Raw genomic sequence first — 24,799 nt, forward strand, 5'->3', positions numbered from 1 at the left:
TTCAATGGCAAATAACTTGGATTTTTTGCTTAGAATTCATCCCTCTATTGATTTTTACGATTAACATGGGTGCCTCCATTGCCACCCTCGAGAAGGGGTGGCATTCACCCCCAGGGTAAAATCACACATCGGCACTGTGTAACTTTTGTTTCTTGATCAATTTTCTACTTACTGTTAAAATTTGACGACAATCGGTGCATGTGACAAGAATTCGGACCTAAAAACCATCATATACTGAGCTACTTTTACTTATCGTGGCTTTACGACTGACTTTTCCGAACGATTTTCCGCCACGAAGCAAACGGAGCCCCGTCCGTCAGTGGAAGCGGAAAACGACCGTCCAATTTGTCCAATTTTCCACGCAGCTCTCAAACCAAATGAACCAGCGCGTTGATCTCTATCATTAAGAAATCGAAACTAACCCGCTGCGACTTTTTTCCGTGTAAGTAATTAGGGTTCCAGTGCAAGAAATCCAAAAGCCGCTTTCGGTGTCAGAGAACCTGCTAGAACGCGTAGAAAACGGATAATATGAAATTTTACGACAAATCTGAATATAAAAGGTGTCTGTTTGCACAATAGAATCAGTCCGGCAACGACTGCAGACAACAGAGGAAATAAAGTGCTGCGAAATGTGTTTCAAGGTATCTGTTCTGTGTCTATTGTTCATTGTACGTTAGGATTTGAATTTGGTATGGTGAGCGAGTAGTGACTAGTGGCCCAAAATCAGTCGGCGATGCTCCTAAATTGTTCGGGAAAAAACAAATTGATAATAATTGAACCCCGTAGACGTAACAGCGCGTTGCTTCAAAATATTTTCTTTATTTTTTGTTTTTAGTTCGGTATGTTTGAAGACGAATAATGTTAAGTAGATAACCCTTTGCGCCAAAGGGATCTCGATTTGATTTTATAAATTTAGATTTGCATAACCTGAAATATCCCACTGAGAAAGTAGATAATTCTTCGCGACTTCACAACAATCTTGCAACACGTTACACAGCTAACGTTTCGAAAAATTGTCTGTTTTCTAGCAACTATCAAAATTGAAACGTTCTCACCGTTTGGCAAAAGAAACGCGGTCTCTTTTAGTTTCCTTTTTACCGTATAACTTACCCCAAAAATGTCGATGTTAGTCCATGGAACAACGTGGCTATTTATATAAAAAAAAATATTTTGTAAATAATTTTGATAAAATTGTCTTCAATGTAAGTATAACTGGTTTGGAAAACTGTTCTTTTAAACTTATCATCAATTCTTTATCAAATTTTGGTTAGATGAAACGTCTGGGGAAGGTAACATGTTTCAAAAAAATTATTTAGATCATCAAAATTATTATTTTTCCTTTACTTATTGCGTATTTCATCCCCTGTGAGAAAATTTAAAAAATTAATGAAATAAATCCTTGCTTCTAAAGAATCAGTAGAAGGCCGTTGACCCAACCACTGAAAAAATCACACAATTAGTTAACGTTTCGAAAGTTATCTGTTTTCGTTCTCTAAACTTGTAATGATTTAATTTTTAATTATTTCCGATAGTTTAAAAATTTAAACTGTCGAAAAAATAATTTAAAAATGTAAACTGTCAAATATAATTAAAAACAGATCAATATAATATCACAAGACGAAAACACATAAATTTTCGAAATATTAACAATTTTTAGAACATTAACATAAATATAAATAAATATTTTCCCGAATTTCGTCAAATTGACATGTTATTGAACAAAACTTTAATTAATGAAAATCCCAAATAAATTTTTTTTTGGACTCTCTGTATCTCAAGAACTAAACCGTTGCGGATCCATGTTCATATCAACTTTTTATCTTAAAATTAGTCAAATATTTACCTTTTAAAGTTTGTACAAATACTTAATAAACAATAACTTACAAGTTTATAACGAGTGTTCAAATAAAAACGTGGTCAAGTTGGTTCTGAAAATTTGGACGTAGGGCGTAGCGTATAGCAAATGAACTTAAACGTCATCTGTCAAAGCGCTATATCGCCGCTTTGTTATTGAAACTGACAGCTGCTATACAGCTCGTTGAGAAATGAGGTTAAGTTGGTCGCTATAAGCTACGCCCTACGTCCAATGTGTCAGAGCCAACTTCGACCACGTTTTTATTTGAACGCTCGTTATAATATATAAATATAAATTAATATCGTGAATCGACAGGTACAGGGTGATTCACTATATTTTGACCCCCCTTTCACTTTTTTGTTTTAAGAGTTATAAAAAAATGTGGAATGCAAAAGTTGCACTATTTTTTTATGAAGTGTTCCCTGTCGAGCAGTCAAATAGGGTTTGTTTGGTCCACCTCTAACAATAAGCGAGATAATATTAAAAAATGGAAAGAAGGTTTTCTTATTAGAAAATAATTTGTAATTGTTAGACCTCTTTCTGGCATTTCTGCCTTTTTTCCAATTACGTAAGGATTTACAGATTAAGTTGTAATATTTTGACATATCGCACATTGATACGGTCCAAAATATTTATAGGTATTTTAACTAAATCTCACTAATTAGGCCGGGAGAGGCCTATTTACTTATTGACAATGTTATATGGTAGGTCGTGACAGTGACAGATAGTATGGAGTATAAAGAATAACTTACTCTATTTTAATTCCTATAATATTTCAATCTTCTATTTCTGTGTAACCCATGTTAATTAAATAATGATACAAACTGTCACACAATAACATCGTAACATTATCATAACATTACCTGTCACTGTCATGACCTACCATATAACACTGTCCATGAGTAAATAGGCCTCTCACGGCCTAATTAGTGAGATTTAGTTAAAATACCTATTCGCATTTTGGACTATATCAATGTCCGATATGTCAAAATATATTACAACTAAATCTAAATCCTTACAGAATTGGAAAAAGGCAGAAAATTACAAAATATCTTATTTTCTTAATAAAAAAACCCTCTTTTCGTTCTTTAATATTATCTCGCTTATTGTTAGAGGTGGACCCAACAAACCCTGTATGACTATGCTCGACAGAAAACGTTCTAGACAAATATGTAAAAATATACAGGATGTTCCATTTAAATTTACAAAGTTAACATCCGCGTTCATTTTGTTTAGACTTCATTTGGTTTTCTACTATCATTTTCGAAAACTTAACAAAAAATCGTGCAACTTTTGTATTCCACTTTTTTTTATAACTCTTAAAATAAAAAAAGTTCATGGGGGGGTCAAATTATAGTGAATCACCCTGTACTATTAGAGTTTTTGTTATTATCAAGCGGTTTTTGCTCTCCAAAAAAATAAAAATTGAATACAGCTTCCATAATAAAAAAAAATACTAACAACCAAAATCTAGAAGAAGTAGAAAAATTCTAATATCACCAGTGGATAACCTGGAAAATATAAAGCTTCCAATATTTACAGTTTCAAAGTTATTAAAAAAAAATAAAAACGAATTTTCATAAAATTACATTTTTTCAGTTATAAAGTTCATAGCGGACATCCTTAAATGAATCACTCTGTACACTTTATTTATTGTTTTTGTCCTTTACGAGTTGTTGGTAAATTAAAGCCACACCCTGTTTAATATTTTATAGTAATAGAAAATGGCAAAAAACTGCTTACTCGTGCGTAAAATTTCTCGGGAAACAGGTATCTATATTAAAGTGTAAACAATTGTTCACAAAAACGGACAACGTTTCATTATAAAATTGTAAACTCGCAATTATTTTATAACGAACTTAGGTTAGAAAGGTTTCCAAAAAAAATGTATATAAATGAGTATAATTTTTTAACAAGTTACAATTAATAAAGTCAGTTTTTCTACTATACTTTCCCTATTTGTTACTTCAGTAAATTCAGCATATTAGAAACATAACCCACAGAAAACGTTTACCTCAAAACATATAACATTTATCCTGTTAAATAAATAAAAGATAAATAACCTCACTAAATTTTACCTAGGACTTTTTGTTTTAATCTTACTCAGGAGTTAAGGACGAAATTTAGCCAGTGGCAGTGGCGTATCATAATAAGTCAGATAAAAGTTAGAGGTATTAAAATATGGTAGTTGTTTTTGTATGAGACATGCTTCAAGACCAGTTTCCTTGGATGAAAATCGATTTAATTTCTAAATAAATTTTAAAATGTTCCTAAAGTTATCTTAAAAATTGGAAAAAACAAATTTTTTACAAAAAATGTCATAAAATGTTGACATTTTAAGTTTCCTGAAACTAAAATGCCTTTTCAATTGAAGAAAATTTACAGCTCAACCTAATTAACTACCATTGTTTTCTCTGTTTGACAAATGCAAATTGAGTTGTGGTGCAAAAAATCAGAATTTTCTTTCAACAATTTCTCTCTAAAAATAATTAATGAAAATGTTGCCATTTTTACTAGAAATAACCATTGGAACACATAAAATCCTCTCAATTTGGTTGTTTTTGTTAGATACGTCTTAAGTGAGGGAAATGACAATATCTCTAGCTATGAAACCACACAAAAACAAACAAATATAAACTAACAAACTTAATTAAAATAAAAACGTCATTACAAATTTTAATAATGAAAAAGAGCGATATTTTGGAACGTTAATTATTGTAATTTAACCCTGGTGTAAGAAAATACTTTTTCCATGGAAAGTCTATAATTTTTAGTAAATTTAAGGTGCAAAGTAGAGTATTTTCCATATAATCTAGCCTGAAATACATCTGAAATGACAATTGTCCTCTGAGTATGTGTCTTGCTAACAGAAATTTTAATGATAACCACACATCATTTGTCTTGAAACTTGTATACTAAGTCAACTTCATTCAGATTGCTTATTTTCATCCAAGGAAATAAGTCCAATTCACTCCTGGACTCCCCGAATTTGTTTCCCATTAGGTAAATGTTATTTTGCAAACGTATCTTATTTTTGAACTATTCCATCACGATTTTAAGTCTAGATTTTCAAAATATGCAATATAATGCAATGCAATATAAGACACTGTCAATTGAAATCTAAAACCACACACTGTGGTGTGCCTCAAGTGGTCTGATTTGAAAAGTTCAGCGCGGGAATTTTGAAATGATTTTACATTAAACAAACTAATAGAAGTACTATTAATGTGACAGATAAAAACTATAAAAATAGTCATTTAATCTCAGCCATTGAATGTATTAGGAAAGGAAAAAATGCATTTTATCAGATATATATTGCTAATTCGTTTACTAATCGTTCCGACGAATCCAATACATTGTTACGCCCGACTATTGTTTTCTTCTCTTAATCGAGATGATTTTATCGCCTGCTTGACGTTCTAACATCATCAATTTACCAATTCCTCTTGCGTCACATCCGCCCGGCGATCATCCTTTATGTACGGCGACGTGTAATTATCGTGTTATTTATAAAATTAGCCGCAAAAGCAGGTGATGTTCGTCTGATAATCCGCAATCTGAATGCGCAACTAATCCAACAGCGATCATTACTCACTCTGCCTCGTGCCCAAGATGATACGCGTTCGATTGTTTCGGAATTTAAATGAGCACAGCCATCCGCCCGATTGGGAAAACGTTTCTCTTTTGTTCTAAGCGGCGTCCGCGGTGACTCTGTCGGAATGGGGTGATTTCTAAGTTTTTAACTGCGTCACAAAATGAAAATCCTTCGGAAAAGTACATTGTGGTTTCTGGGTTAGAAGATCAGCCAAATTTTGCCGGCCTGTGTTATTTGCCAGACACCCCGGATGAATTTTTACAATAATGACACAACTTAAATCATTTATAAACATTCAAAATGATAGCGGGCCCAAATTTGATCTTTGGGGTACACCAGAAGTACCTAAAAAATCATACATTGCACCCTTTTAGAAAGGGATGATACGCACAAATTCAAAAGCGGTAGGCTGAAACCAATTATTCTTAATTTATGAATCATGGTGTTATGATCTACCTATATGATTATTGATTATACGCATTTGGATAGATTAGGTTACACACTGGTTTCTCCACAACTTTAGTAAAATTATTTAATATTGTGATAGCACAAGAATCGCTTACTAATGATGGAGCACCAGATTTCAAAAGAGAGCAACTGAAATTCGAAAATACATTCTCAATCTTTCACTAAATAACAGTTGGTTATTTTTCAAATCATCTATAGATAATATTGCGCTCTTGAGAGATATGATTTTTTGTCAAAGTTATTATTAATACACATGATCAAAAGGTTTAACAGGAATCCTCGACATTTTTTTATTTTGTATGAATTTTCAAAACTCACTTGTTACTGGTTGTAACTGAAGACTATACCTATACTGATAATGTATGACTGATATGGTATATTAAAATTAAAAATTAAAGGAATACAATATTTTTGTTTGTTTTAGTAATTTTTGAAAATCAGTGAAAATTGGTAGTATCGAGATAAAAAAAATATATATTGAAGCTTTAAGTCTCTAGTTTCAAGATCTTTAAACCAAAAAAATCATTTGAGCTGTGATTATCGAGGAATCAAATGAAATAGGTACCTAATACCTCGCATAAAAAATTTTACAAACATTTTTTAGGACTATCCATGAGCAAAGAAATTAGAATTTTTTTTCTCTCAAAATTAGTCTTTTCATAAATATTTATAAATTAGCGGGAAATTTGCTAAAAAACTGTGAAGGCTTTTTTTTTCACTTTTTTCAAATCGATGTCAGGGATGAAAAAATGTTTTTCTTCAAAAACAATAACAGGTCCTTGTAGAAAATTTATTCATGTTTTCAAAACTGCCCTTGGATTCACTGTGCAAGAATTTGTTGCAAAGATATCCATGATTAAAAACAAAAGTGTTACTTTTAATTCAACTGTCGATATGTCGACAACCAATAATCACACGGACACCTTTCGAAAATCAAATTGAAGCTGAATAAATGAGCTAACTGACCCCTGTATTGATTGAGTTTGAAAAATTCCATGGACAGTCCTAAAATAAAAAATTGTAATTTTTTTTCTGGAAATATTTCTATTGCTCAATAACCGTAGCTCAAGATCATTTTTCGTCGAAAGATCTTGAATCAAGAGACTTAAAGCTTCAAAATGCTTTTTTATTTATCTCTATACGACCATTTTTCACTGAAATACAGCCTTTCGAACATCACTAAATAATTAATGAACATTTTTTGATCCTTTAATTTTTTCCAGTAGCGTATATTATTTTAGGATAGTCCTACTTTTTTCAAAATAATAATTAGTGTTATTCTGTTTGAATTTACAACCATACATACTTTTTGTCTTTATTAGAGCAATTATATTCTATAATCTACAACTTTTTTAAATCCGATTTTTAGACACTAGGAATCATCATCATCGTCATGCCCATTTTCATCTAAAATCCATTTTTGGACGTCTGATTTATCCAAACGTAACAGTTATCTCAATTTCAATTTTTTTTTCAGCTTACGGTGTTAGCACTGACTTGTTTGAGCTACCTGGAAGCTCAACCGGTGGAATTCAAGCCTTACGAACAGATCATCAACCCTGAATTAAGAGATCTTCAGCCCTCAGAGAGCAGATATGAAAATCCACATGCCGCCATACAAGCTGGCAGCAAATTTTTCCAGTAAGTCATTCTTCAATTTTCGTCAGAAATAAAATTTACGAAATTTAAACACTTAAAAGTTAAGATCTACATGATGACTTCAGTCATATTTGTAATTAAATTATACATACAGGGTGTTCCATTTAAAACGGTTTCTTCCATAACTCTGGTAATACGAATAATACAAAAAAATGTTTGTAATAAAACTTGCACCAGACACCAGACAGTCCGGAATAAATGGAACACCCTATATACTTGACAGAAATTTTAGAATGTAAAGAAATTGATTAGATGCATTTTTTTATTACAATGATTATCAGAGCTATGAACATGGGTCATGCTGTATTAACAAAAATTTAGACGCTAGTTGGATTAGTAATTTTTTTATCCAGAATGTGATTCTTTTTAATATTTAAAATAAATTATTACAATACTAATGGGGTAAGTAACAGTATGTTGTGATCAACTTTGAAAGCGGATCCCTTTTATCAAAAGAAACAAAAACAAACAAGAGTAACATTTTTGCTAAAAATATTCCTATTTATTCACAGAAATAATTACTTTCATGTAAAATTTCAACAAATGCTAGTCGTGATATAGAAATTAGAAGAGATGTGAAAAGTTTTGGACAGACCATTTTCATTTTGTCTTTTTCGTAAAGTATGAATAAATCCCCAAAAGCCGTTAACAATATTTAAGCTCACGCCGGCCATAACCACACTTTTCTTGAGTGATACCTGTTGCGAGGCTACTTATTTCTGGATCATACACATTATAGGATTCTAGTACTCATTTTAGGGTTTACATAAATACATAAAAGGTTTTTGTTGTCGCTGAACACGAATAAAAGCAACACTAAAACAAAAAATTCCTTTTCATGAGCTGTTTTTATCATCCCCTGATTTAGGGGAAGAACTGAGGGGTGGGGGATTGAATAATAAAATTCACCTGAAATATTACCAGTCTTCCAATTCTCTGATTTTAAATAACATGGTAGACCATTTTCTTATCATCTGTAAATTTCAGGGTGATTTTTTATTATCCCTTACTTAAAGGAAATGGCAGTTTGGGGTTAGGGGTGGAATGTAAAAAGTCAAAGAAGGTATTTGTTGACGGTTTTTGTGGTCCCTAGATACGTAAAAGTTTTTCATCGTCAAACTTTAAGGGTAGCTTTTTATTAGTCCGTGCTTTAAGGGTAGGAATAAGGGGTGGAGAGATTTTCATCACTTGGCAGAAATAAAAAATCTGTCATTGGAAGGGGTTCGATGAATATAAATATGATCACTGTTTTTAATCCCCTCTTACTGTCTGGAGATTTTTCATCACGTCCTCATTAAGGGTGCAAATTAAGGTTGAGGGTTAAAAAATGGAAAAGTACTAGAAATAGACGAGTTAATATACGAGGGTTTTTTTCGTTTGCTGAAAAAAAAAACATTTTGAATGATATATTTGACAGTATATCAAATATAATTATTCATAAACAATTTTATAATAATAAATAAAAATACATTCTTTAACTCAATAATTAAAAAGAAAACGTGGTTTCTCATAAATTACTTTATGAACGACAAATATAAAAAAAAAACGAAGAAAATCGATTTTCACTTTTTTCACCTATTCACCCATCATTTCCACCCTCAAAATAGGGGATGATGACATTCGCAATAATTTTCCCTAAATATGCATCAAATAAGCTTTAATTTAAAAAAATATGAAAAACGATTCGTTAGAATTATTAGAAAAACGACAGAAGTTGCATTTTCATGCCGATATAATATGCCAGGATCTAGTCCGTCTTTCTCTCAAGTGACGTCATCACATGCGCATAGGTGCACTATACTATAATCACACAACGGTTATGCGCCTGGCGATTAAGATAACTTTTTGAGTAGAATCTGACACTTTCGCGACCATTGCCTTGACAAAATCCATAAACCAGCAAGGTTATATGTATTAAATCCTTAAATTTTTCCATTGTTGCCATAATATCACGTCATGACGAAAAATATATCTTTTTAGCATATATTTAAAGTAAGTAGGTTGAATACCGAGAAATTGTCCATATCGAAGTGTACTACGAGATTGTTTACTTCGAATGTGACGTTACTACTAAAAAGATCGATAAAATAAACTCAAGGAGAACAAAAGTTGGGTTCGAAAATGATCTGTTCGAATTTGAGATTCATTTCAATGTCAAAAATATTTTTTTTTAGTTGAAACCTCTCAGGTACTTTAATTTCGATATTTTACCTTCTATGAAGTCCAAATCCTATTTCACTGTATTTTTTATCATCCAAAATAACATATGTACTAAATATAAATCGTATCCAAGACCAACTAGCGCCTAACCACATCGCGAACGCATTATACTCACCTTCTTTCCCTACACAGGGACATATACGTAGCGATGGAGAAGCCCGACGAAGTCGAATTTGGCCACGTTGCGGAGAATTCCGACAACTGGGAGCAACGTTTCGAGAAAATCAACCTGGGCAACCTTCAGCGTCAGGGAAAGGTGTCTTGAATTAATTACTTAACGTTTTCGATTGTAGCTTTAGCCTTAGGCCCTCCAGTGGTGCTTCCGACTCGCTTTGGATTGCTGAGAGTTTACTTTGTTCTTTTTTTATATAGCAGTAGGTGTGAGAGTATGGGTTTTGCATACTTTCAGTATGAAATTTGCTTGGCTGGCTAACAACTAGAATGTCTCGCCTTTACGAAAGGAAATATGACTACATGTCCAAAATAGTAGACAGTGACTTATTTTTGAAATAGAATCCTTGTAATGGCAATGGGGTCATCATTATCAGCAGTGTTAAGTGATATTTTTATAAATTTTGTTGAAGTATGCTAATAATTTAACTAAAAAAACCACTATTACATATAGGAAGCAAACTTTAGACAATAACACAAGATTATTGTCAGATTGCCCATATTTGCTTCCGGTTTTGAATCAATATATCAGATGTCTTATTCCATAACAAAAGAACAAATGATCTGTCGAGTTTCACTTGACTAATGATGGGCCGTCACACCGTTTTCATTTACCAAACACTAAATCAGTGCCAACAGAGCGTAAAGGCAACAGAGTTTGTTAACCGGTCCACTAATTACCTAATATATAGCTTTCCGCTTGTCTAACATGAGCTAATACGTGTTTTCTTTTCTCCCCTACTAACAGTCATGATCCAGCCGAAAACCATTACGAAAGCGGATACGAAAGAGGCGAGTACCTGGAGGATCACCCTCATGAAGAGGAGTTAGCAAGCAAAGTAACATTTTTTTTATTCTACATCTTACTAGCACATTTTTTATTCGATTCACACATTTCCGTTACAACCGTAGTAAATTACAGGCACCCTCGATTCCAATTCGATAAATGCTTGCCACTAATCCCACCAATTAGTGGCGGCATTTAATTTTTACAGTTCGGCACTAACCGAACAATAGACAATCAATGCCGTTTTTATAAATCGAAATACGGCGTACGCAAGGCTACAGGGATTGTTTTTAACATCCGATCAATTTGGAACTAATGGTATTGTTTTCGGGTTGCTCTAATGGATTATTCACAGTTGTTTGGCCGAAACAACTGAATACTCGTACATCCTCTGCAACTGCGATCCGTTTTTGAAGTTGTTTCTAGGCTCATATGCAATAGTATTTCATTAGGAGTCTGGAACTAGTTATTTGCGTAACAAGTCCGGAAAATACTGTTTTTTTGGACGAGTTGACAAAATTCTAGGACGAGCCGTAGGCGAGTCCTGGAAGTCTGCGAGTTCAAAAAAACTGTTTTCGGACGTGTTGCGTACACTATTTTTTCGGCAACCATGTAGAATAACAAATTAATGAGACACATTTCTTTATTATATTTTTTTGTAGAACAAAATTTCGAACATTTTAATTCTTATTTGTATTAAATATTGAAATTCGAACAGAAGATAGGTACTAACAGAAACATTCTAATTCTTATTTATATTAAGATTTATAGTAAAATTTGAGCAATTGCTAATATTGAAAGGGTTTAATTTGTTTGAAATGCTTGGTATATTTAAATGCCTTTTGTAGTCAGAACAAGAAGGTAAAGTTTCCGTTTCATATTGATTGTTTTCATCTGATAATTTTTGAATGGTCTTGGCAATTTTAATTTTGTTTGTTAGTGAATTGTCTATATATCCTTCAGCGACATTGGTAGACTTCCAGCCACCGTGTCTCTTCAAATTTGTGATGTTTCCACCATTATCAGCAAATATCGTCGCTGAAGTTCGACGCATGCTATGGCCTGTGTAATTTTTAGGATTGGGTAAATTTAAAAATTCTGCAATTCTTAATCCGAGATTCCCAAAACTGTGGATACCAACGGGCTGAATCGAACATTTTCCTTTTTTGTAATTCACGAATAATCTGTTATGTGGAGTATGGGATGGCCGTAAAGATAAATATTGCCTATACAACAGCAGGTTTTCTTGCCCAATTACAACAAAATTTCTCTCAATATGTGTTTTAGAATCTGGTATTTTCACGAGCAACATATCTTCTTTGTCGTTTATTAGATCAATTGACATTTTTGTTAGTTCTTCCCGTCTACACGCACCGGCTAACCCAATAATTGTTGCTACCTGAAAATGAAGCAAATTAAGTTGATACTTTTATATCCTACAATCGTAATATTTTGTTAAAATTACCTTTAGCATTAGATATGTTTCATTATCTGCTTCTCTAATGAATTTGTTGATTTGCTCGCTGCTGAAGACTTCTGATTTCTTTGCTTTATAACCAACATTCTTCCTTTTAAGAAATGCGATTACCTTTGGGAAAGTGGCTATGTTTACATTTTTCTTCACTAAAATGGTACTTTTCAACATAGAGTACATGCTCCACAGGGTAGAGGATTTGACAGTTTCAGATTTTTGCGCCAAGTAAGCTAAAATTACATCCTCTGTAATAGTTTTGCATTTCTTCATATCCATCCATCTCGTGAACAAATCATAAACGTTTTCGTACCTGGACTTTGATTTTTCAGGCAATAATTGTGCTGTAGCAGCAGCTGCTGCATTGGAAATTTCGTAAGGCACATTTTCAAACTCACTATCGCTGTTGCTTTCCATAGTTTATTGCGACAATTGCGACCAAAAACCATGCAAACTTTCGAAAATTAAAATGTCAACTAATTTCACTTCAGATAGCTGTCAGTCGTTATTTCGTTGCTATGGTAATGTTCAACTGCATTTATCAAAATCATACCTTCCAAGATTTTCATATTCACAATGACAACAACGATGTGATTCTTCCCGGCCTAGTCCGGGAAGTGCGTACTTCCCGGACTAGGCCGAAAAAATGCTACTTTCTCAAAGAAAAAGCGTCCGGGAATTAGCCACTTCCCGGACGGTTGCCGAAAAAATCTACTTCTGGACGGGTAATGAACGATATTTCTTATTATACTTCTTTGAAAACGAAAATATAATAACAAAATATAACTTAAAAAACATACGGAAGAAACTTGGGACATTTTTATTTTCATAGCAGTTACAGGAATAAAAAAACTTGTAGAGTAAGCTAACTTGTAAGTAACTAACTAATTAATGATAACATCTCCAACTAATAATGTTTTTAGTTTTAACTGGTAATGGTTGTGTTTATTGTGCAATTCGACTTATTGCACGGGTTTAGTACTTTTGGAGTTTCATTTAGTGAATCTGCAGTTATTGAAGCAGATTCTTTGAAAATGTTGATTTTCTCGAACGAATGATACAGTTGTTCTATTTTGCGAGTGAGAAGGGTTAAAAGTTTTCGTGATACCCCAATTTTTCTTTGTATGGATTCTTCTATAAATCCTTCTGACAGATTGGAAAAATGATTGCTCTTTCAGGTTTTGAATCAAGTTTCATGTTAGACATCCAGGGTAAAAAGTTATTAACTAAATTTTCGGTAAAATTGGTCGTTAAGGGGGGCCCTCTACGAGCAATGCTGAAATTACAGCACGCATCTTATTCGTCGCCTAAAAAAATATAGTTTCACAAATTTTCAAGTTCCTAACCTACATATTTTCAGAATAATCGCAAAAAAACGATTTAAAATTTTAACTTTCCCTGTATTTCCGCCACTGGTCACCATTTCACGTGTAGTATCTTCAGCTTTCGATTTTCCCATTGTTAATGAATCACCCTGTATAAGCTGACAATACAGTATTTGACATGTATGATGCGTTTCCATGGTTACTCTCAATTATTTCAAAGGTGATTTGTTTTAAATTAGTCTATCAGATACGGCGGACAAAACGTCAAAAAATATTACAGAAATGTATCAAAATATTCAAACATGTACGAATAATTAAATTACAAAATAGGTACATGTTAAATATCAGAGAGCATATAGACTTTCTTAAGTTTAGTTTACTTTGCTGTATATTTTTATTTTAAAGCCGTATATTCGGTATTTTTATTCAGCGCACGGAAAGAATGGGAGATCGGGAAAACTTTTTCCGTGCACTAGCCCGAAAAACCCATCTTTCGTTATTATTAATAATACAGATGGAAATAAATTGTTTTCAAAGAAGTATAATAAAAAAACAAATTTCTTTTGTGTTGCTGGTCACATAAAAATGCAAGTAAAATTGCAATTAATAACTCGAATTATATAATTTATAATGTTATTTATTCTGTTGCAATCCTAATAGTTTATTGTCTGTTATAAAAATTACCAATTCACATTGTTTCCCGTGCAAAAACAATCCTATGTTAACTTTTAACCTCGAAAAAATTTTTATACAATAAACTGTAAATGAATCAGGAAATACCAATGAATTTGTAAAATTTTTGTTCAACCTTGTGCTCGTTCTGCTTGTTACTTGTCTCACCCCTTAAAAGTTTCAAAATACATGGCAGGCAAATCTGTCGTGAATCGATTATACCTTATTATATTCGCATATTCTTTGGCTGGACATTTATTTAAACTTTTTAACATGTTTTTATATCTACATAACTGGAACTCACTTAAGCCGAAAGTATCAATAATTAGCGGAATAGTGAAAGTGGATAAATTCAAATTTTAATTATTGTTTATATCACCTTTTTTTTTCTCGTGGCAATGTTGCAATATTACATTGCTTTTTTAACGAGCATTAACCAATTCAGGTGCCTGGTTTGTTGACCCTTGAAAAAAATCGCTAGCGTTAGCTGCGGGTCAGAAGTTTGTTGGAGCCAATAATTGCACTTACTTTTTTTTTGCTGTTTGCACGAAACTAATGCTTTATGTAATTTCTAATTGCTTCTATAACATTGTTGAGAGGTATCCTTAAGTTTTGGGAGTAAATTATAAATATGTTCGTTAATAATCACACATCAGGGTTCAGGGTAGTAGTTCTTTAGATTTAGCGTTTTTAGTTTAAATGTTCCTAGAATTTTAGAGCTATTTTCTCAAATAAACCTTTTTTCCAGAAAAATCGTTCAAGAAATTGTTTTGTATATTAATTTTAGAAAAAAAATCTGCAAATTTTTAGGACAATGTTGTTGTGCCCGGGCATACACTTGTAGACAGATTTCTAGTTGTTTATGAATTCAATAATGGAAAAGTATAATTAAAAACATGTTTAATGTGAGCAAACCTTATCTGTTGACAAAGATTGGACGAAATATTCTCGAGACAAACAAATTTTTGGTAAAACTAAAACAAGAAATGTTATACAAGTACTTCAGTGTGCTCTGTGCAAGACTATTTTTTTAATCACTGAGAAGGCCCATCATAGAACCAGTTTTATTGTTTCCAATTTCTTGGCCGATTTACTGAAGCTAGAAATCAAAATCTGTTTTACTTGTACCAATTTCTTGAACGATGGATCCGGTCCAAAATTAAAAATTACTAATATTTGTTGTCTCAGGTGAGATGGGGCGACAAAAACGGGGGATACGGCGAACACTACTACGACTACAACCACGACGGCCAACAAGAAAAAGTCGAAGCCAAACCAACCAAAAAGAAGCCCCATTATGAAGTCCGGGAACCAGAAATAAATCAACCAAACTACATCACTTACGGACAAGAAAGGCAGGAATCCGTCGTAGCCCCTACTTACGTCCGAGCGAACAACCACAGAGGAAAAAGGGAGCAGGGACTCTTGAAGGACGTGGAGTTCATCAACGACAACGCTAGGTCGTTGATCCTGGACGGTAACTCCCAGCAACACGGGGGAAATTATAGGAGGGCCGACGATTACAGAGGGAAGAGAGAACACGTCATCAACGAGGAAGATTTGGTCTTTGAATCCGACAAAGGAACGTTCTTGGACAGGAAAACCGGCATCGAATACGAGTTGAGACCCGTCTACCAATGATTTAGTTCGGTTTTGCCCAAGTTGAACGCCTGAGGACTTTGCTAAGCGTAGCTTTAACTCTAAATCTAGAGGGTACAAAACAGATGTAGTATTTTTTTACTGATTTTGTAATGTAAGTGCGGTATTTTTTAGGCTTAGAATTGAAAGACTTATGATTTTCCACAAAGCGTGGGCCGCATGCTTTGTAAATTTTTTGTTTTTTTATATTTATGTACTTGTTAACTAGTTGTATATGTGCTTAAAATATATCTAAATTTACTATAACAAACGTTTTTTTTTATTTAAAAAATGGTAATAAAACCAATAACAAAAGTACCTAAAATGCTTAATTCTTCTAAAAGTTTGAAGTATGGATGCTAAAAAATTTCGCTTACAAAAAATTATTACAATGCATTTTCTAAAAATATAACAAAATACACTATTTTCAATAAACTTCAGAAAATTCCATAAATAATAATATATCGCATTCTTTAAAAATAAAATACAAAACAAAAACAGAAATAAACGAAGCATATTAACAAATAACACTGAAATGATCATACAGTAAAAACATACACTTTTAAATTCTTTAAAATGCCCAACATTTTCTATTCCACTTCAAAAATACGATTCGCCTATTTAAATACACCAATACGAAAGTTTTACCACAGACAATTTGTACTAAAATCTGAACTATAATAGCAAATTTTCTTATCAGTGTTAAAATATCATATGCCAAACTTAATACAAATTATTTTACTTAAACAATTAAGTCGATGTTTTAGTAGAAGAGGCACCTTCTAACGGTGAATGTACATTCTTTGCAGAATTTTTTCCACTAAAGCTAAATAGATAACTTATTGCAGCAGATAATTGACTTTAATTCCATTCCACAAATATCTTCTATCTTCTCCATTTTAATTAGGCATTCCAAATCACGTGATATTTTGACATTCAATATGGCCGGCGATTGGCATACAAACGATATAAACAGTGTATGTTTATATGGAAATAGATCTGAATTTCCGTAAAATTCGTTACCTGCGGCCATTTGTGTCTACCTGAGCAATAAAACAACCCTTTTTGACCTGAATAACATTAATATTGGCCTGTACTACCCTACAAATGTAAGAAATTTATTTATTTCGCTCGTAGAACGTGATAGTAGTGTGTGGTTTTGTTTGTGCCCTTTCGTTCTTGTTTTGTAAATTCTGACTAATAGTAACATCTAAAGATGGCAAATTATGTTAAAAGCATGTACTTGTACTTGCTTCAACTAGAAAAAACTTGCAAGGAAGCTGGTGTTAGATACTTGGAGAAAACAAGGCAGATAAATGTGGATCCTTACTCTCTTCAAGAAGCTGATTTTAACCATGAAATTGAATCTATGCCACCTATTTCTAACATGGATATAGTAAGCTACTTGGTTCTCACTCATAGCTATTACAGCAGAGAGCAGATGAAAGCTTACAAAAGTCTTCAGGCCTACAAATATTTCGCTGCAGGCTTTGTGGATAAAGTTGGCATCAAACCAATTAACGATTATGTGCTGTTAGTTGGCAAAGTAAGTGTTGCATTTTATTAAGTCTAAGTCTTTATTTGTTCCATTATTTTACATACATTTAATAAACATTTACCATATAGGTTTAAAATTTGTCATAAAATAATCTTAAAATAAAAAATAACTAAAAAATAATTATTTAACTAATATGTAAAATGCAAATGTTTTTATTAACTTATTAGGTACTAGTCAAATAGGTAAATTATATAAGACAATTTTTGTTTCAGGTTCAACACTCCATGAAGGCCAGAGAACCAAAGCTAAGAGTTTGGGTTATAGCAGAGAGACATGGTGGGATTTGCACTGCACATTGTACGTGCATGGCAGGGCTTGGAGAGGTTTGCAGTCACATTGCAGCTGTATTGTATGCCACCGAATATGCTGCTAACCTTAATCAGACAATGACTTGCACAGACAAGAAATCAACTTGGCCAGTACCATCACAACGCGGTGTGGATCCAACACCAGTAAAATTAATGGATTGGGGCAAAACCAGTGAGCAAAAAAATTATATTGATGTTCCAACTTTGGATGAACGAGGCATTGAGTCCTTTTTAAGAAGGATTCAAAAAGAGGGTTGTCAAACCCCTTTAATGAGAATTGTTTCTCCATTTGCTGAGGAGATATCGACAACATCAAAATTAATGTTACCATTTTTCTTTGATATATATAATAAAGAAAATGAAATAAAATCCTTGGAAGAGCTAGTAAACCTCAGAGGCGAGATCAGAATCCTCAGCATGAATTTCAACCTTTTGGGTATCTAATTTCTTTCTTCTTTTTTGTACCCTTTCCACTCTTTTTAAATCGCTTTTCCTTTTTAAACGATGCCCTGCAGTATAGCCCATATTTTGGGTTGGCACCCAATCAGGATTGTTAAGGTCCTGCAAATCTGCTGGTTTTCCTATAAAAAAATGACAATGAAATTTGAAAAAAAAATTCAGCCCTTACCACTAATGAAATGCCTACTGCACACTTTTTCATACTTTAGAACTCTTTCAGTTAGATTTACTCTTTTGATTGCATTTATCCATTCTGGCCTTCTCTGACTGGATAATTCATTAAGGTGGGTTGCATGTTTAAAATTACTAATTTTGGGAACAGCAAAAAACGATACTTGGTCTCTATCGGCTCTGCTTCCACAACTGACCACAATGCAAGTTAAGGGCATTGTAAAAATTAAATAATAATTGTAAAAATCATGTAAAACAAAGGTTAGAAATGTACTGTTATAAAAGTGGATTGTTTTTACCTGTAGGGTACCTAACGGTTTGTTTAAACTGTTGATTAACGTATGTAATGACTTCACTCAACTCCAAATAGTAAATTTACTTAAATGAAACCACGAAAAATGAAGAAAAATCGATATTTCTTCTCAAGTTAATGTTATTCAGATTGTTTGTGTGCCAATCGCCGGCCATATTGGAATTTTTTGACAGGAGGTTGGAATGCCTAATTGCTTGTAGCTTCTCCACATTTATAACCTCACTTTTCACTACACTATCTACTATTAGACTCACTAGTCAGTATTAAATACAAATTAGATACTAGATTTTGATTGAAATGACTAGAACTAGATAAGTACCAGTACCATAATTTTGTACTTATAATACTCTCACTGCACTTTACTTGTCTAAAACGGCACGACACGACACGAATCTACGCGACTTGCAAAGTAAACGAAAAACCACAAAGCCACCCGCCAGCCTCCCTTGAACAATTTACAGTACATTTTTACTTGAAAACTAGGTACATTTCCTACATGAAAATAATATACCTCATACATAATTTGATTCTCATAGTTCTTTATACACTATTTCTATTCGACATTAGGTAGTAGGTACCTCAGTCTCACTATAGAGGGACACATTCAAATGAAGCGTCAGGCAGGTGTTGCCGGTTATTACTGACTCTTTCTAAAACATATATTAGAAAGAGACAGACATACTACGATTAACGTCCGATATTACATCCTGAACGCACCGAGATACAAAAATCGCGGTAATTTTGAATGGTGTGAAGTATCGGGTATTTTGTTATACTTTTCTATGACTGTAAATGATATGTCCTGACCTCCGTAAATGTAGCAATTATTAGAAAATCAGCAGTCAGTATGTCCTGCTCTCTGTAAATATAGCAATTATTAGAAAAACGGCAGTTAGTATATTCTCATATTACTTATAAGCGTAACTAAAAAAAAAAAAGCTCACGCACTTCAAAACCTAACCACTTTTTCGTTTTATTCTAAAAAAAAGGTTACCCAATCACTGACTATTTGCAGTATGCACTAACATTTTGTGGTGCAACCGTAGGGTAATAATCACTCGAGTGGTGGGAGTAAACATCTCGAGATATCTCGAGTGATCTCAATAATCGAGTACCACTCGATTTTTCACTTGAAATCTCCCATCACTAAGAAAAACGGCAGTCAGTATATGCCCCTACTTCGTCAGTATTAGTGTTAGCGATGTCACCACTTTATGAGGATTTGTTATAGTAAATCTAAAAGCAATAGCATCCAAAATGACGAGGACTGATTGTGAGACTAGCCAGTTTTATATCTGTTTAGAAATCTCGAGGCTAGCTTCTGTTGTGCAGCTTATAACCTAGTACAAATATGCTTAGTGGCTTATATAAGCTCATATGAATCTAGTGCCTCTAGGTGACAGAGATGCTGAACTGAACTTATGTTCTGTAGTAGTCTTAAACCTTTTATAATTCTATCCATTACTTAAAATACCGTGGCTCTTCGCTTTGTTATGTCATGGCTTATGGTCCCCAGCCAATGCACTTCCTTAGCCTCAGTTAGGAATCTTTGATCTGCCCTTGTTGTTCTCGGACTAGACTCTGTGGGGAGCTAATCCGCTATCAAAACCTCTAAACCCGCTCCGATGTTCATTTTGGTTCTTAAAGCTGTTGCAGACAGAATCGAATCGTTCCCAGAACAATGTTCCTCTAACATATTCTGTAGTAGTTTCATCCGCCAATACTCTCAAAAAATACGCTGTTCTTCGATAGTGGCAGCAAAAGCTTCGTTGGGACTGTGCAATATTCAAAAGTCACAAATGAAGACAGCAAAACGTTCAGTTATACCTGCCACTATGGAATGTCTCAAAAGAGCAAGGTTGGAGGAGCAGTTCCGCCCGTAGTGGGCTTAGAACCAACAAAGAGAACGGAAATTAATATCAGGATGGGCCTAGGTAATCTGATAGCAGATTAGCCCCCACAGTGCCCAGACCGAGCACATCAAAAATCTACAACAGAATATCCTCAGAATATTTCACCTTCTGCTTGAGACCATTTTTTTTAAATTTTCATTCATTGCAAAGTAAATCTACGTCAAGTATCAAGAAATATTTAAATATTTTTTAATTTCGACACCCGATACCTATATCTCGAAAATGAAGTATTTCCGGTTATAGAAACTTTTTTGATTTGTGATGTAGTACCCACAACATTAAAGTTTGGCAGGAATTTCATTGACACCCTGTATATCAGAAACTGTTATATTTTGAATTTTGGTACAAAACTGTGTTAATGGTCTATATACTTGTAAATCGCAACACCTTCTATATCTCGAGCATCGATTTTTACCTTGAAAACAATATTTATGTTCAAAAATTGCAAATAACGGAAAACCTTTGATAACAATTGGCGGACATCCGAAAATTTTAACAAAACGACAACCTTGGATAGCAACTAGTAGACGTCCAAAATTCATAAAATTCTTAGCAGCAACCAAAAACAAAAAGTTACATTGAAAACGACGACTATTACATTATACTTACCTTTGCCGTTGGCACAGTCTTAAGGTCGATGCAATCATACGCCGTGTGAATTTCAAAAAAGCTCGATTTATTCAGAAACAACTAGTTCACAGCAATATAGTACTTTATTTAAATACCTACAATATATTTTGTATACATGTATAATAACTAACAATAATAAGGACCATTGAAATAGTCAAAAATATAAAATCGTAAACGATTACCACGCGTAGTCCCGCTACCTCGCGATAATCGTCCACAAAAATGCTCCAACGGCACGTCAGATTTTTCTTAAAAAAGAAAAAGAGAAAGAAAAAAAAACAAGACGGGGCGGCGCGACGGGCGATCTAAAGAAAGATTCATTTTAAATAACCCAAATTTATTTACGTCCAAGTGGGTGTTATCAAGTTTTATTATTTATATATTATAGTACGAAAACAGATCACATACGAGGTTGAGGAACAGTTAAAAAAATATATCCCAATGTATGGCTACTTAAACACTACACAAAATAACAAACAGGTTTTTTCTTACAATATTTACAAATGGGAAATGTACAACTGGGCAACAAAAACTTAAAAATGATTGTTAAATCGATCGACACACACACAGGGCGTTCATTTTTTGAAGCATCACAATCACGACATACTTAATAGAAAAAATCACTTATTCCACGAATTCCTTTTAATATTTCGTATAGTTTGCTCACATGGCATCATAATAGAATACAAATTAATGGGCACTTATGAATCAGCGCTAAAATAATTGTTGAACACCCTGTATGTGCCGTTCCAGCAAAAGGCACCTCTAAAATAATGCTTTAGAAAAACGTGTCACACTTTAAACATGATAATAGAAATGTACCACTGTCTTTTGGGGTGTTCCAAAACTGCTAGTATATTGACATTGACTTTAATCTTTAATACCCTAACCAATTTTTAGAATATACTTTATAGCAAATAGGCAACCAGCAATACATTTTTATAGATTTTATTACACAGTTCGTCTAAATATGATTTAATACAAAAATAACAGACTTTCCTTCATTCTAACACAGATTTTCTATAAAATGGGGTTAATTTGAAACTCAAATTACTTTTTGTAGTAAAGAAATTTGTAATTTGGCGCTTTTGAACAAGTAAATTACAAATTTCTTTACACCAAAAAGTGATATGAGTTTCAAATTTAGTCCATTTTATAGAAAATCTTCGTTAAAATGGGGGAAAGTCTACTATTTCTGCATTAATTCATATTTAGACAAAATGTGTAATAAAATCTATTGCTGGTTGCCTATTTGCTATAGAGCCCTCTTAAAAAAAACAGCTGAAGAAATCATTGAAAATAGTGGAGATTTTGAGGTACAAAACCATACTATTTCGTGTAAATATAATAAAAGCAATATTAGGGAAAAAATGCTTCTAGAAGTTATATTTTGCAACAGTTAATGTGATAGTTTCGGAAAGTTACACCTTACGAGTATACTCGTATTCCTTTCGGCCAGAAAAATGAACCAGCTGTTAACGTAGCAAGTAAAAACAAATGAGAATCAATTATATTGTATTAAATAAGCTCTGTGAATCTACACATTTTAACACTATTAATTCTTTAAAATCTCAAATCCTAAGCCGGCTATGATTTTTTGGTGCAATTTTTTTTTAATGATAGTTTCAGAAACTTACACCTTACGAGTATACTCGTATTCCCTTCGGTCAGAAAAATGGACCAGCTGTTAACGTAGTAAGTAAAAACAAATGAGGGTCAACTTTATTGTTTAAATAGCTCTGAGGATCTGCACAATCATTTTAAGACTATTACTTCCTTAAAATCTCAAATCCTAAGCCGGCTATGATTTTTTTGGTCCAATTTTTGTTCAATTTTGACCGATAACAATCTTTTATTCAATTATTATAAATTAATTTTGTAAAAAAGTATAATTTTGCCCTTTCTTCGACATCCGTTCATAAAAAAATAAAATGAATAAAAACAAAGAATGCACTAACTGATATAAAAGTACAACAGAAATTATCACGTTTTAAATTGTATGAAAAATTCAATAATGAATAAAGTTTTATAGAAATCAGTATGGGAGTATTTTAAGGGATGTATATATAACGTTATTCAATTTCAAAATAAAAAATTGCTAATACAAAATTGGCGCTTAAAAAAAATCGTAGCAGGCTCAGGATTTATAATTTTCAAGAAATTTGCACGTTTTTAAGGGTAATTTATAAAAAAATAGTTGGCTTTCGTCTATTTTTTCCGTTACGAAGTTAACCTACAAATCAAAACACCCTGTATGTTGATAAATATTAAGAAAATAATCAAAGAAAGGTCGACACAAAATAAAACCGAATTATTTGAGAAAATAAAAATGAATAAAAAAATTTGACTTCTATTATTATTATTATTATTATTTTTATTATTATTATTATTAATTATTGCTATTACTACAGTGGTTCATAATATTTAAGGTAAAAGATAAGGCTGCTACCTTAAAAACTATACAACTAAAAAAAAAGGTTTTTTTTTAATCACTTAATGGTAAAAAAACTACCATAAAAAAATAAAACAGCTTAGAGGTGCCGTTTGCCGCGTTAAAACAAAAAGAATCTCCCCATGATTTACAAGTAATCAATAATTTATCACACAAACAAAAAAAAAAGTTTTGTATTGCTTTTGAACCAGCAAAAAAATAAGTCCAAGTAATCTTTAATCGTTACCACCTTTAAAATATACTCTTACATAATTCAACACGTAAATTCAAGGCAACAAAATATATTCCCGCTATACAGATAGACTAAACTCTCCTGCGTCAAAAATTTATTCAAATATCAACAACTTGACAAATTTAATCGTTTAAAAACCTCGCCGTATTTTTTTTTTAATTCCAAAATGCACCGCGTCGTAAAAAGGTACCTCGGCGGATGTTTCAAATACTTTGAAGCGAAGAAATCGTAAAAAAAGTAACGAAGCAGCAGTTCTTTACGGGAACGCTTAAGGATCTTAACTTCGCTAGAAAGCCGCTAAGTTCGCACAATAAAAAAGATAACGTAAATAAAGACGAGAACTGGCGACACTTAGCCTTAAGTCGGATGCATTCTCAACAACACTGGCGTTTATTATACTCCTAGCAAGCGGCGAGCTCGGATCTGATACGAATTTGTCAAATTCTAAAACGTTACTTATCACATCACTTCATTTTTATAAAATTCCTAACTATTCTCCTTCCCTACTTACGCACTACCTAAAACAACATTTCGAATCCGTTAAAAAACCAACAACTCGGAGGCGAACCTCGCCCCTTCACAAACCTTGGCATTAAATGGACTTATTTCGCTTCAGCGGCTATCTTACATTCAGATTTATTTTTATTTGTCGGTATGTGTCGCATAAAACTTGATAAACCTGCCGTGCTAGTCCACGGTCTATTCTGTCTCGTACTTGGGCTGGTCCTGTCGCGGTCTCTTCACGTCCGGCTCCTGCAGGCTGTCCAAGTCGCCCGTGCTGGAGGGACTGCCCGCGCTCTGATCGTCCATGTGCCTCTTCAAGTCCAGGCCCACGTTGGCGTAACCGCCGCTGCTGCGAACGAAAACGGAACTTGAGCGAACGTCAGGAATCGATTCGTTCC

At 33.2% G+C, this 24,799-nt stretch overlaps 4 protein-coding genes across 7 annotated transcripts in view; 2 read left to right on the forward strand and 2 right to left on the reverse strand.

The window, feature by feature from the left end:
* Positions 1 to 391: 391 nt before the first annotated feature.
* On the forward strand, positions 392 to 16,117 carry LOC108910635. 2 transcript variants are annotated; one of them, XM_018715316.1, is made up of 4 exons: positions 392 to 641; positions 7,396 to 7,559; positions 9,930 to 10,053; positions 15,412 to 16,117. In XM_018715316.1, exons 1-4 carry the CDS (start codon positions 630 to 632, stop codon positions 15,862 to 15,864), a joined length of 753 nt encoding a protein of 250 aa, XP_018570832.1. In that variant the 5' UTR covers positions 392 to 629; the 3' UTR covers positions 15,865 to 16,117. The 2 variants fall into 2 exon arrangements, with proteins under 2 accessions (XP_018570832.1, XP_018570833.1); XM_018715317.1 differs by lacking the exon at positions 9,930 to 10,053 and adding an exon at positions 10,717 to 10,807.
* LOC111691501 lies at positions 11,472 to 12,824 on the reverse strand. Its single transcript, XM_023454471.1, has 2 exons — positions 12,221 to 12,824; positions 11,472 to 12,154 (listed from the first exon to the last, which is right to left on the reverse strand). Exons 1-2 carry the CDS (start codon positions 12,641 to 12,643, stop codon positions 11,498 to 11,500), a joined length of 1,080 nt encoding a protein of 359 aa, XP_023310239.1. The 5' UTR covers positions 12,644 to 12,824; the 3' UTR covers positions 11,472 to 11,497.
* A 1,105-nt stretch (positions 16,118 to 17,222) lies between the features above and the next one.
* LOC108910637 lies at positions 17,223 to 18,599 on the forward strand. Its single transcript, XM_018715320.1, has 2 exons — positions 17,223 to 17,407; positions 17,632 to 18,599. The coding sequence occupies exons 1-2, from the start codon at positions 17,231 to 17,233 to the stop codon at positions 18,169 to 18,171; spliced, it is 717 nt and encodes a 238-aa protein (XP_018570836.1). The 5' UTR covers positions 17,223 to 17,230; the 3' UTR covers positions 18,172 to 18,599.
* Positions 18,600 to 22,412: 3,813 nt separating this feature from the next.
* LOC108910642 (forkhead box protein K1) overlaps positions 22,413 to 24,799 on the reverse strand; it is a 70,924-nt gene continuing 68,537 nt past the window's right edge. Inside the window, exon 8 of one of the 3 annotated variants that reach the window (XM_018715330.1) lies at positions 22,413 to 24,750. In XM_018715330.1, coding sequence (XP_018570846.1) covers positions 24,597 to 24,750 — 154 coding nt within the window. In that variant the 3' untranslated portion in view covers positions 22,413 to 24,596. Of the gene's footprint in view, positions 24,769 to 24,799 lie in introns of all 3 variants that reach the window. The other 2 variants (XM_018715329.1, XM_018715331.2) reach the window with 2 other exon arrangements.

Source organism: Anoplophora glabripennis, unplaced genomic scaffold (assembly GCF_000390285.2).
Source record: "Anoplophora glabripennis isolate ALB-LARVAE unplaced genomic scaffold, Agla_2.0 scaffold312, whole genome shotgun sequence".
Lineage (NCBI taxonomy): Eukaryota > Metazoa > Arthropoda > Insecta > Coleoptera > Cerambycidae > Anoplophora > Anoplophora glabripennis.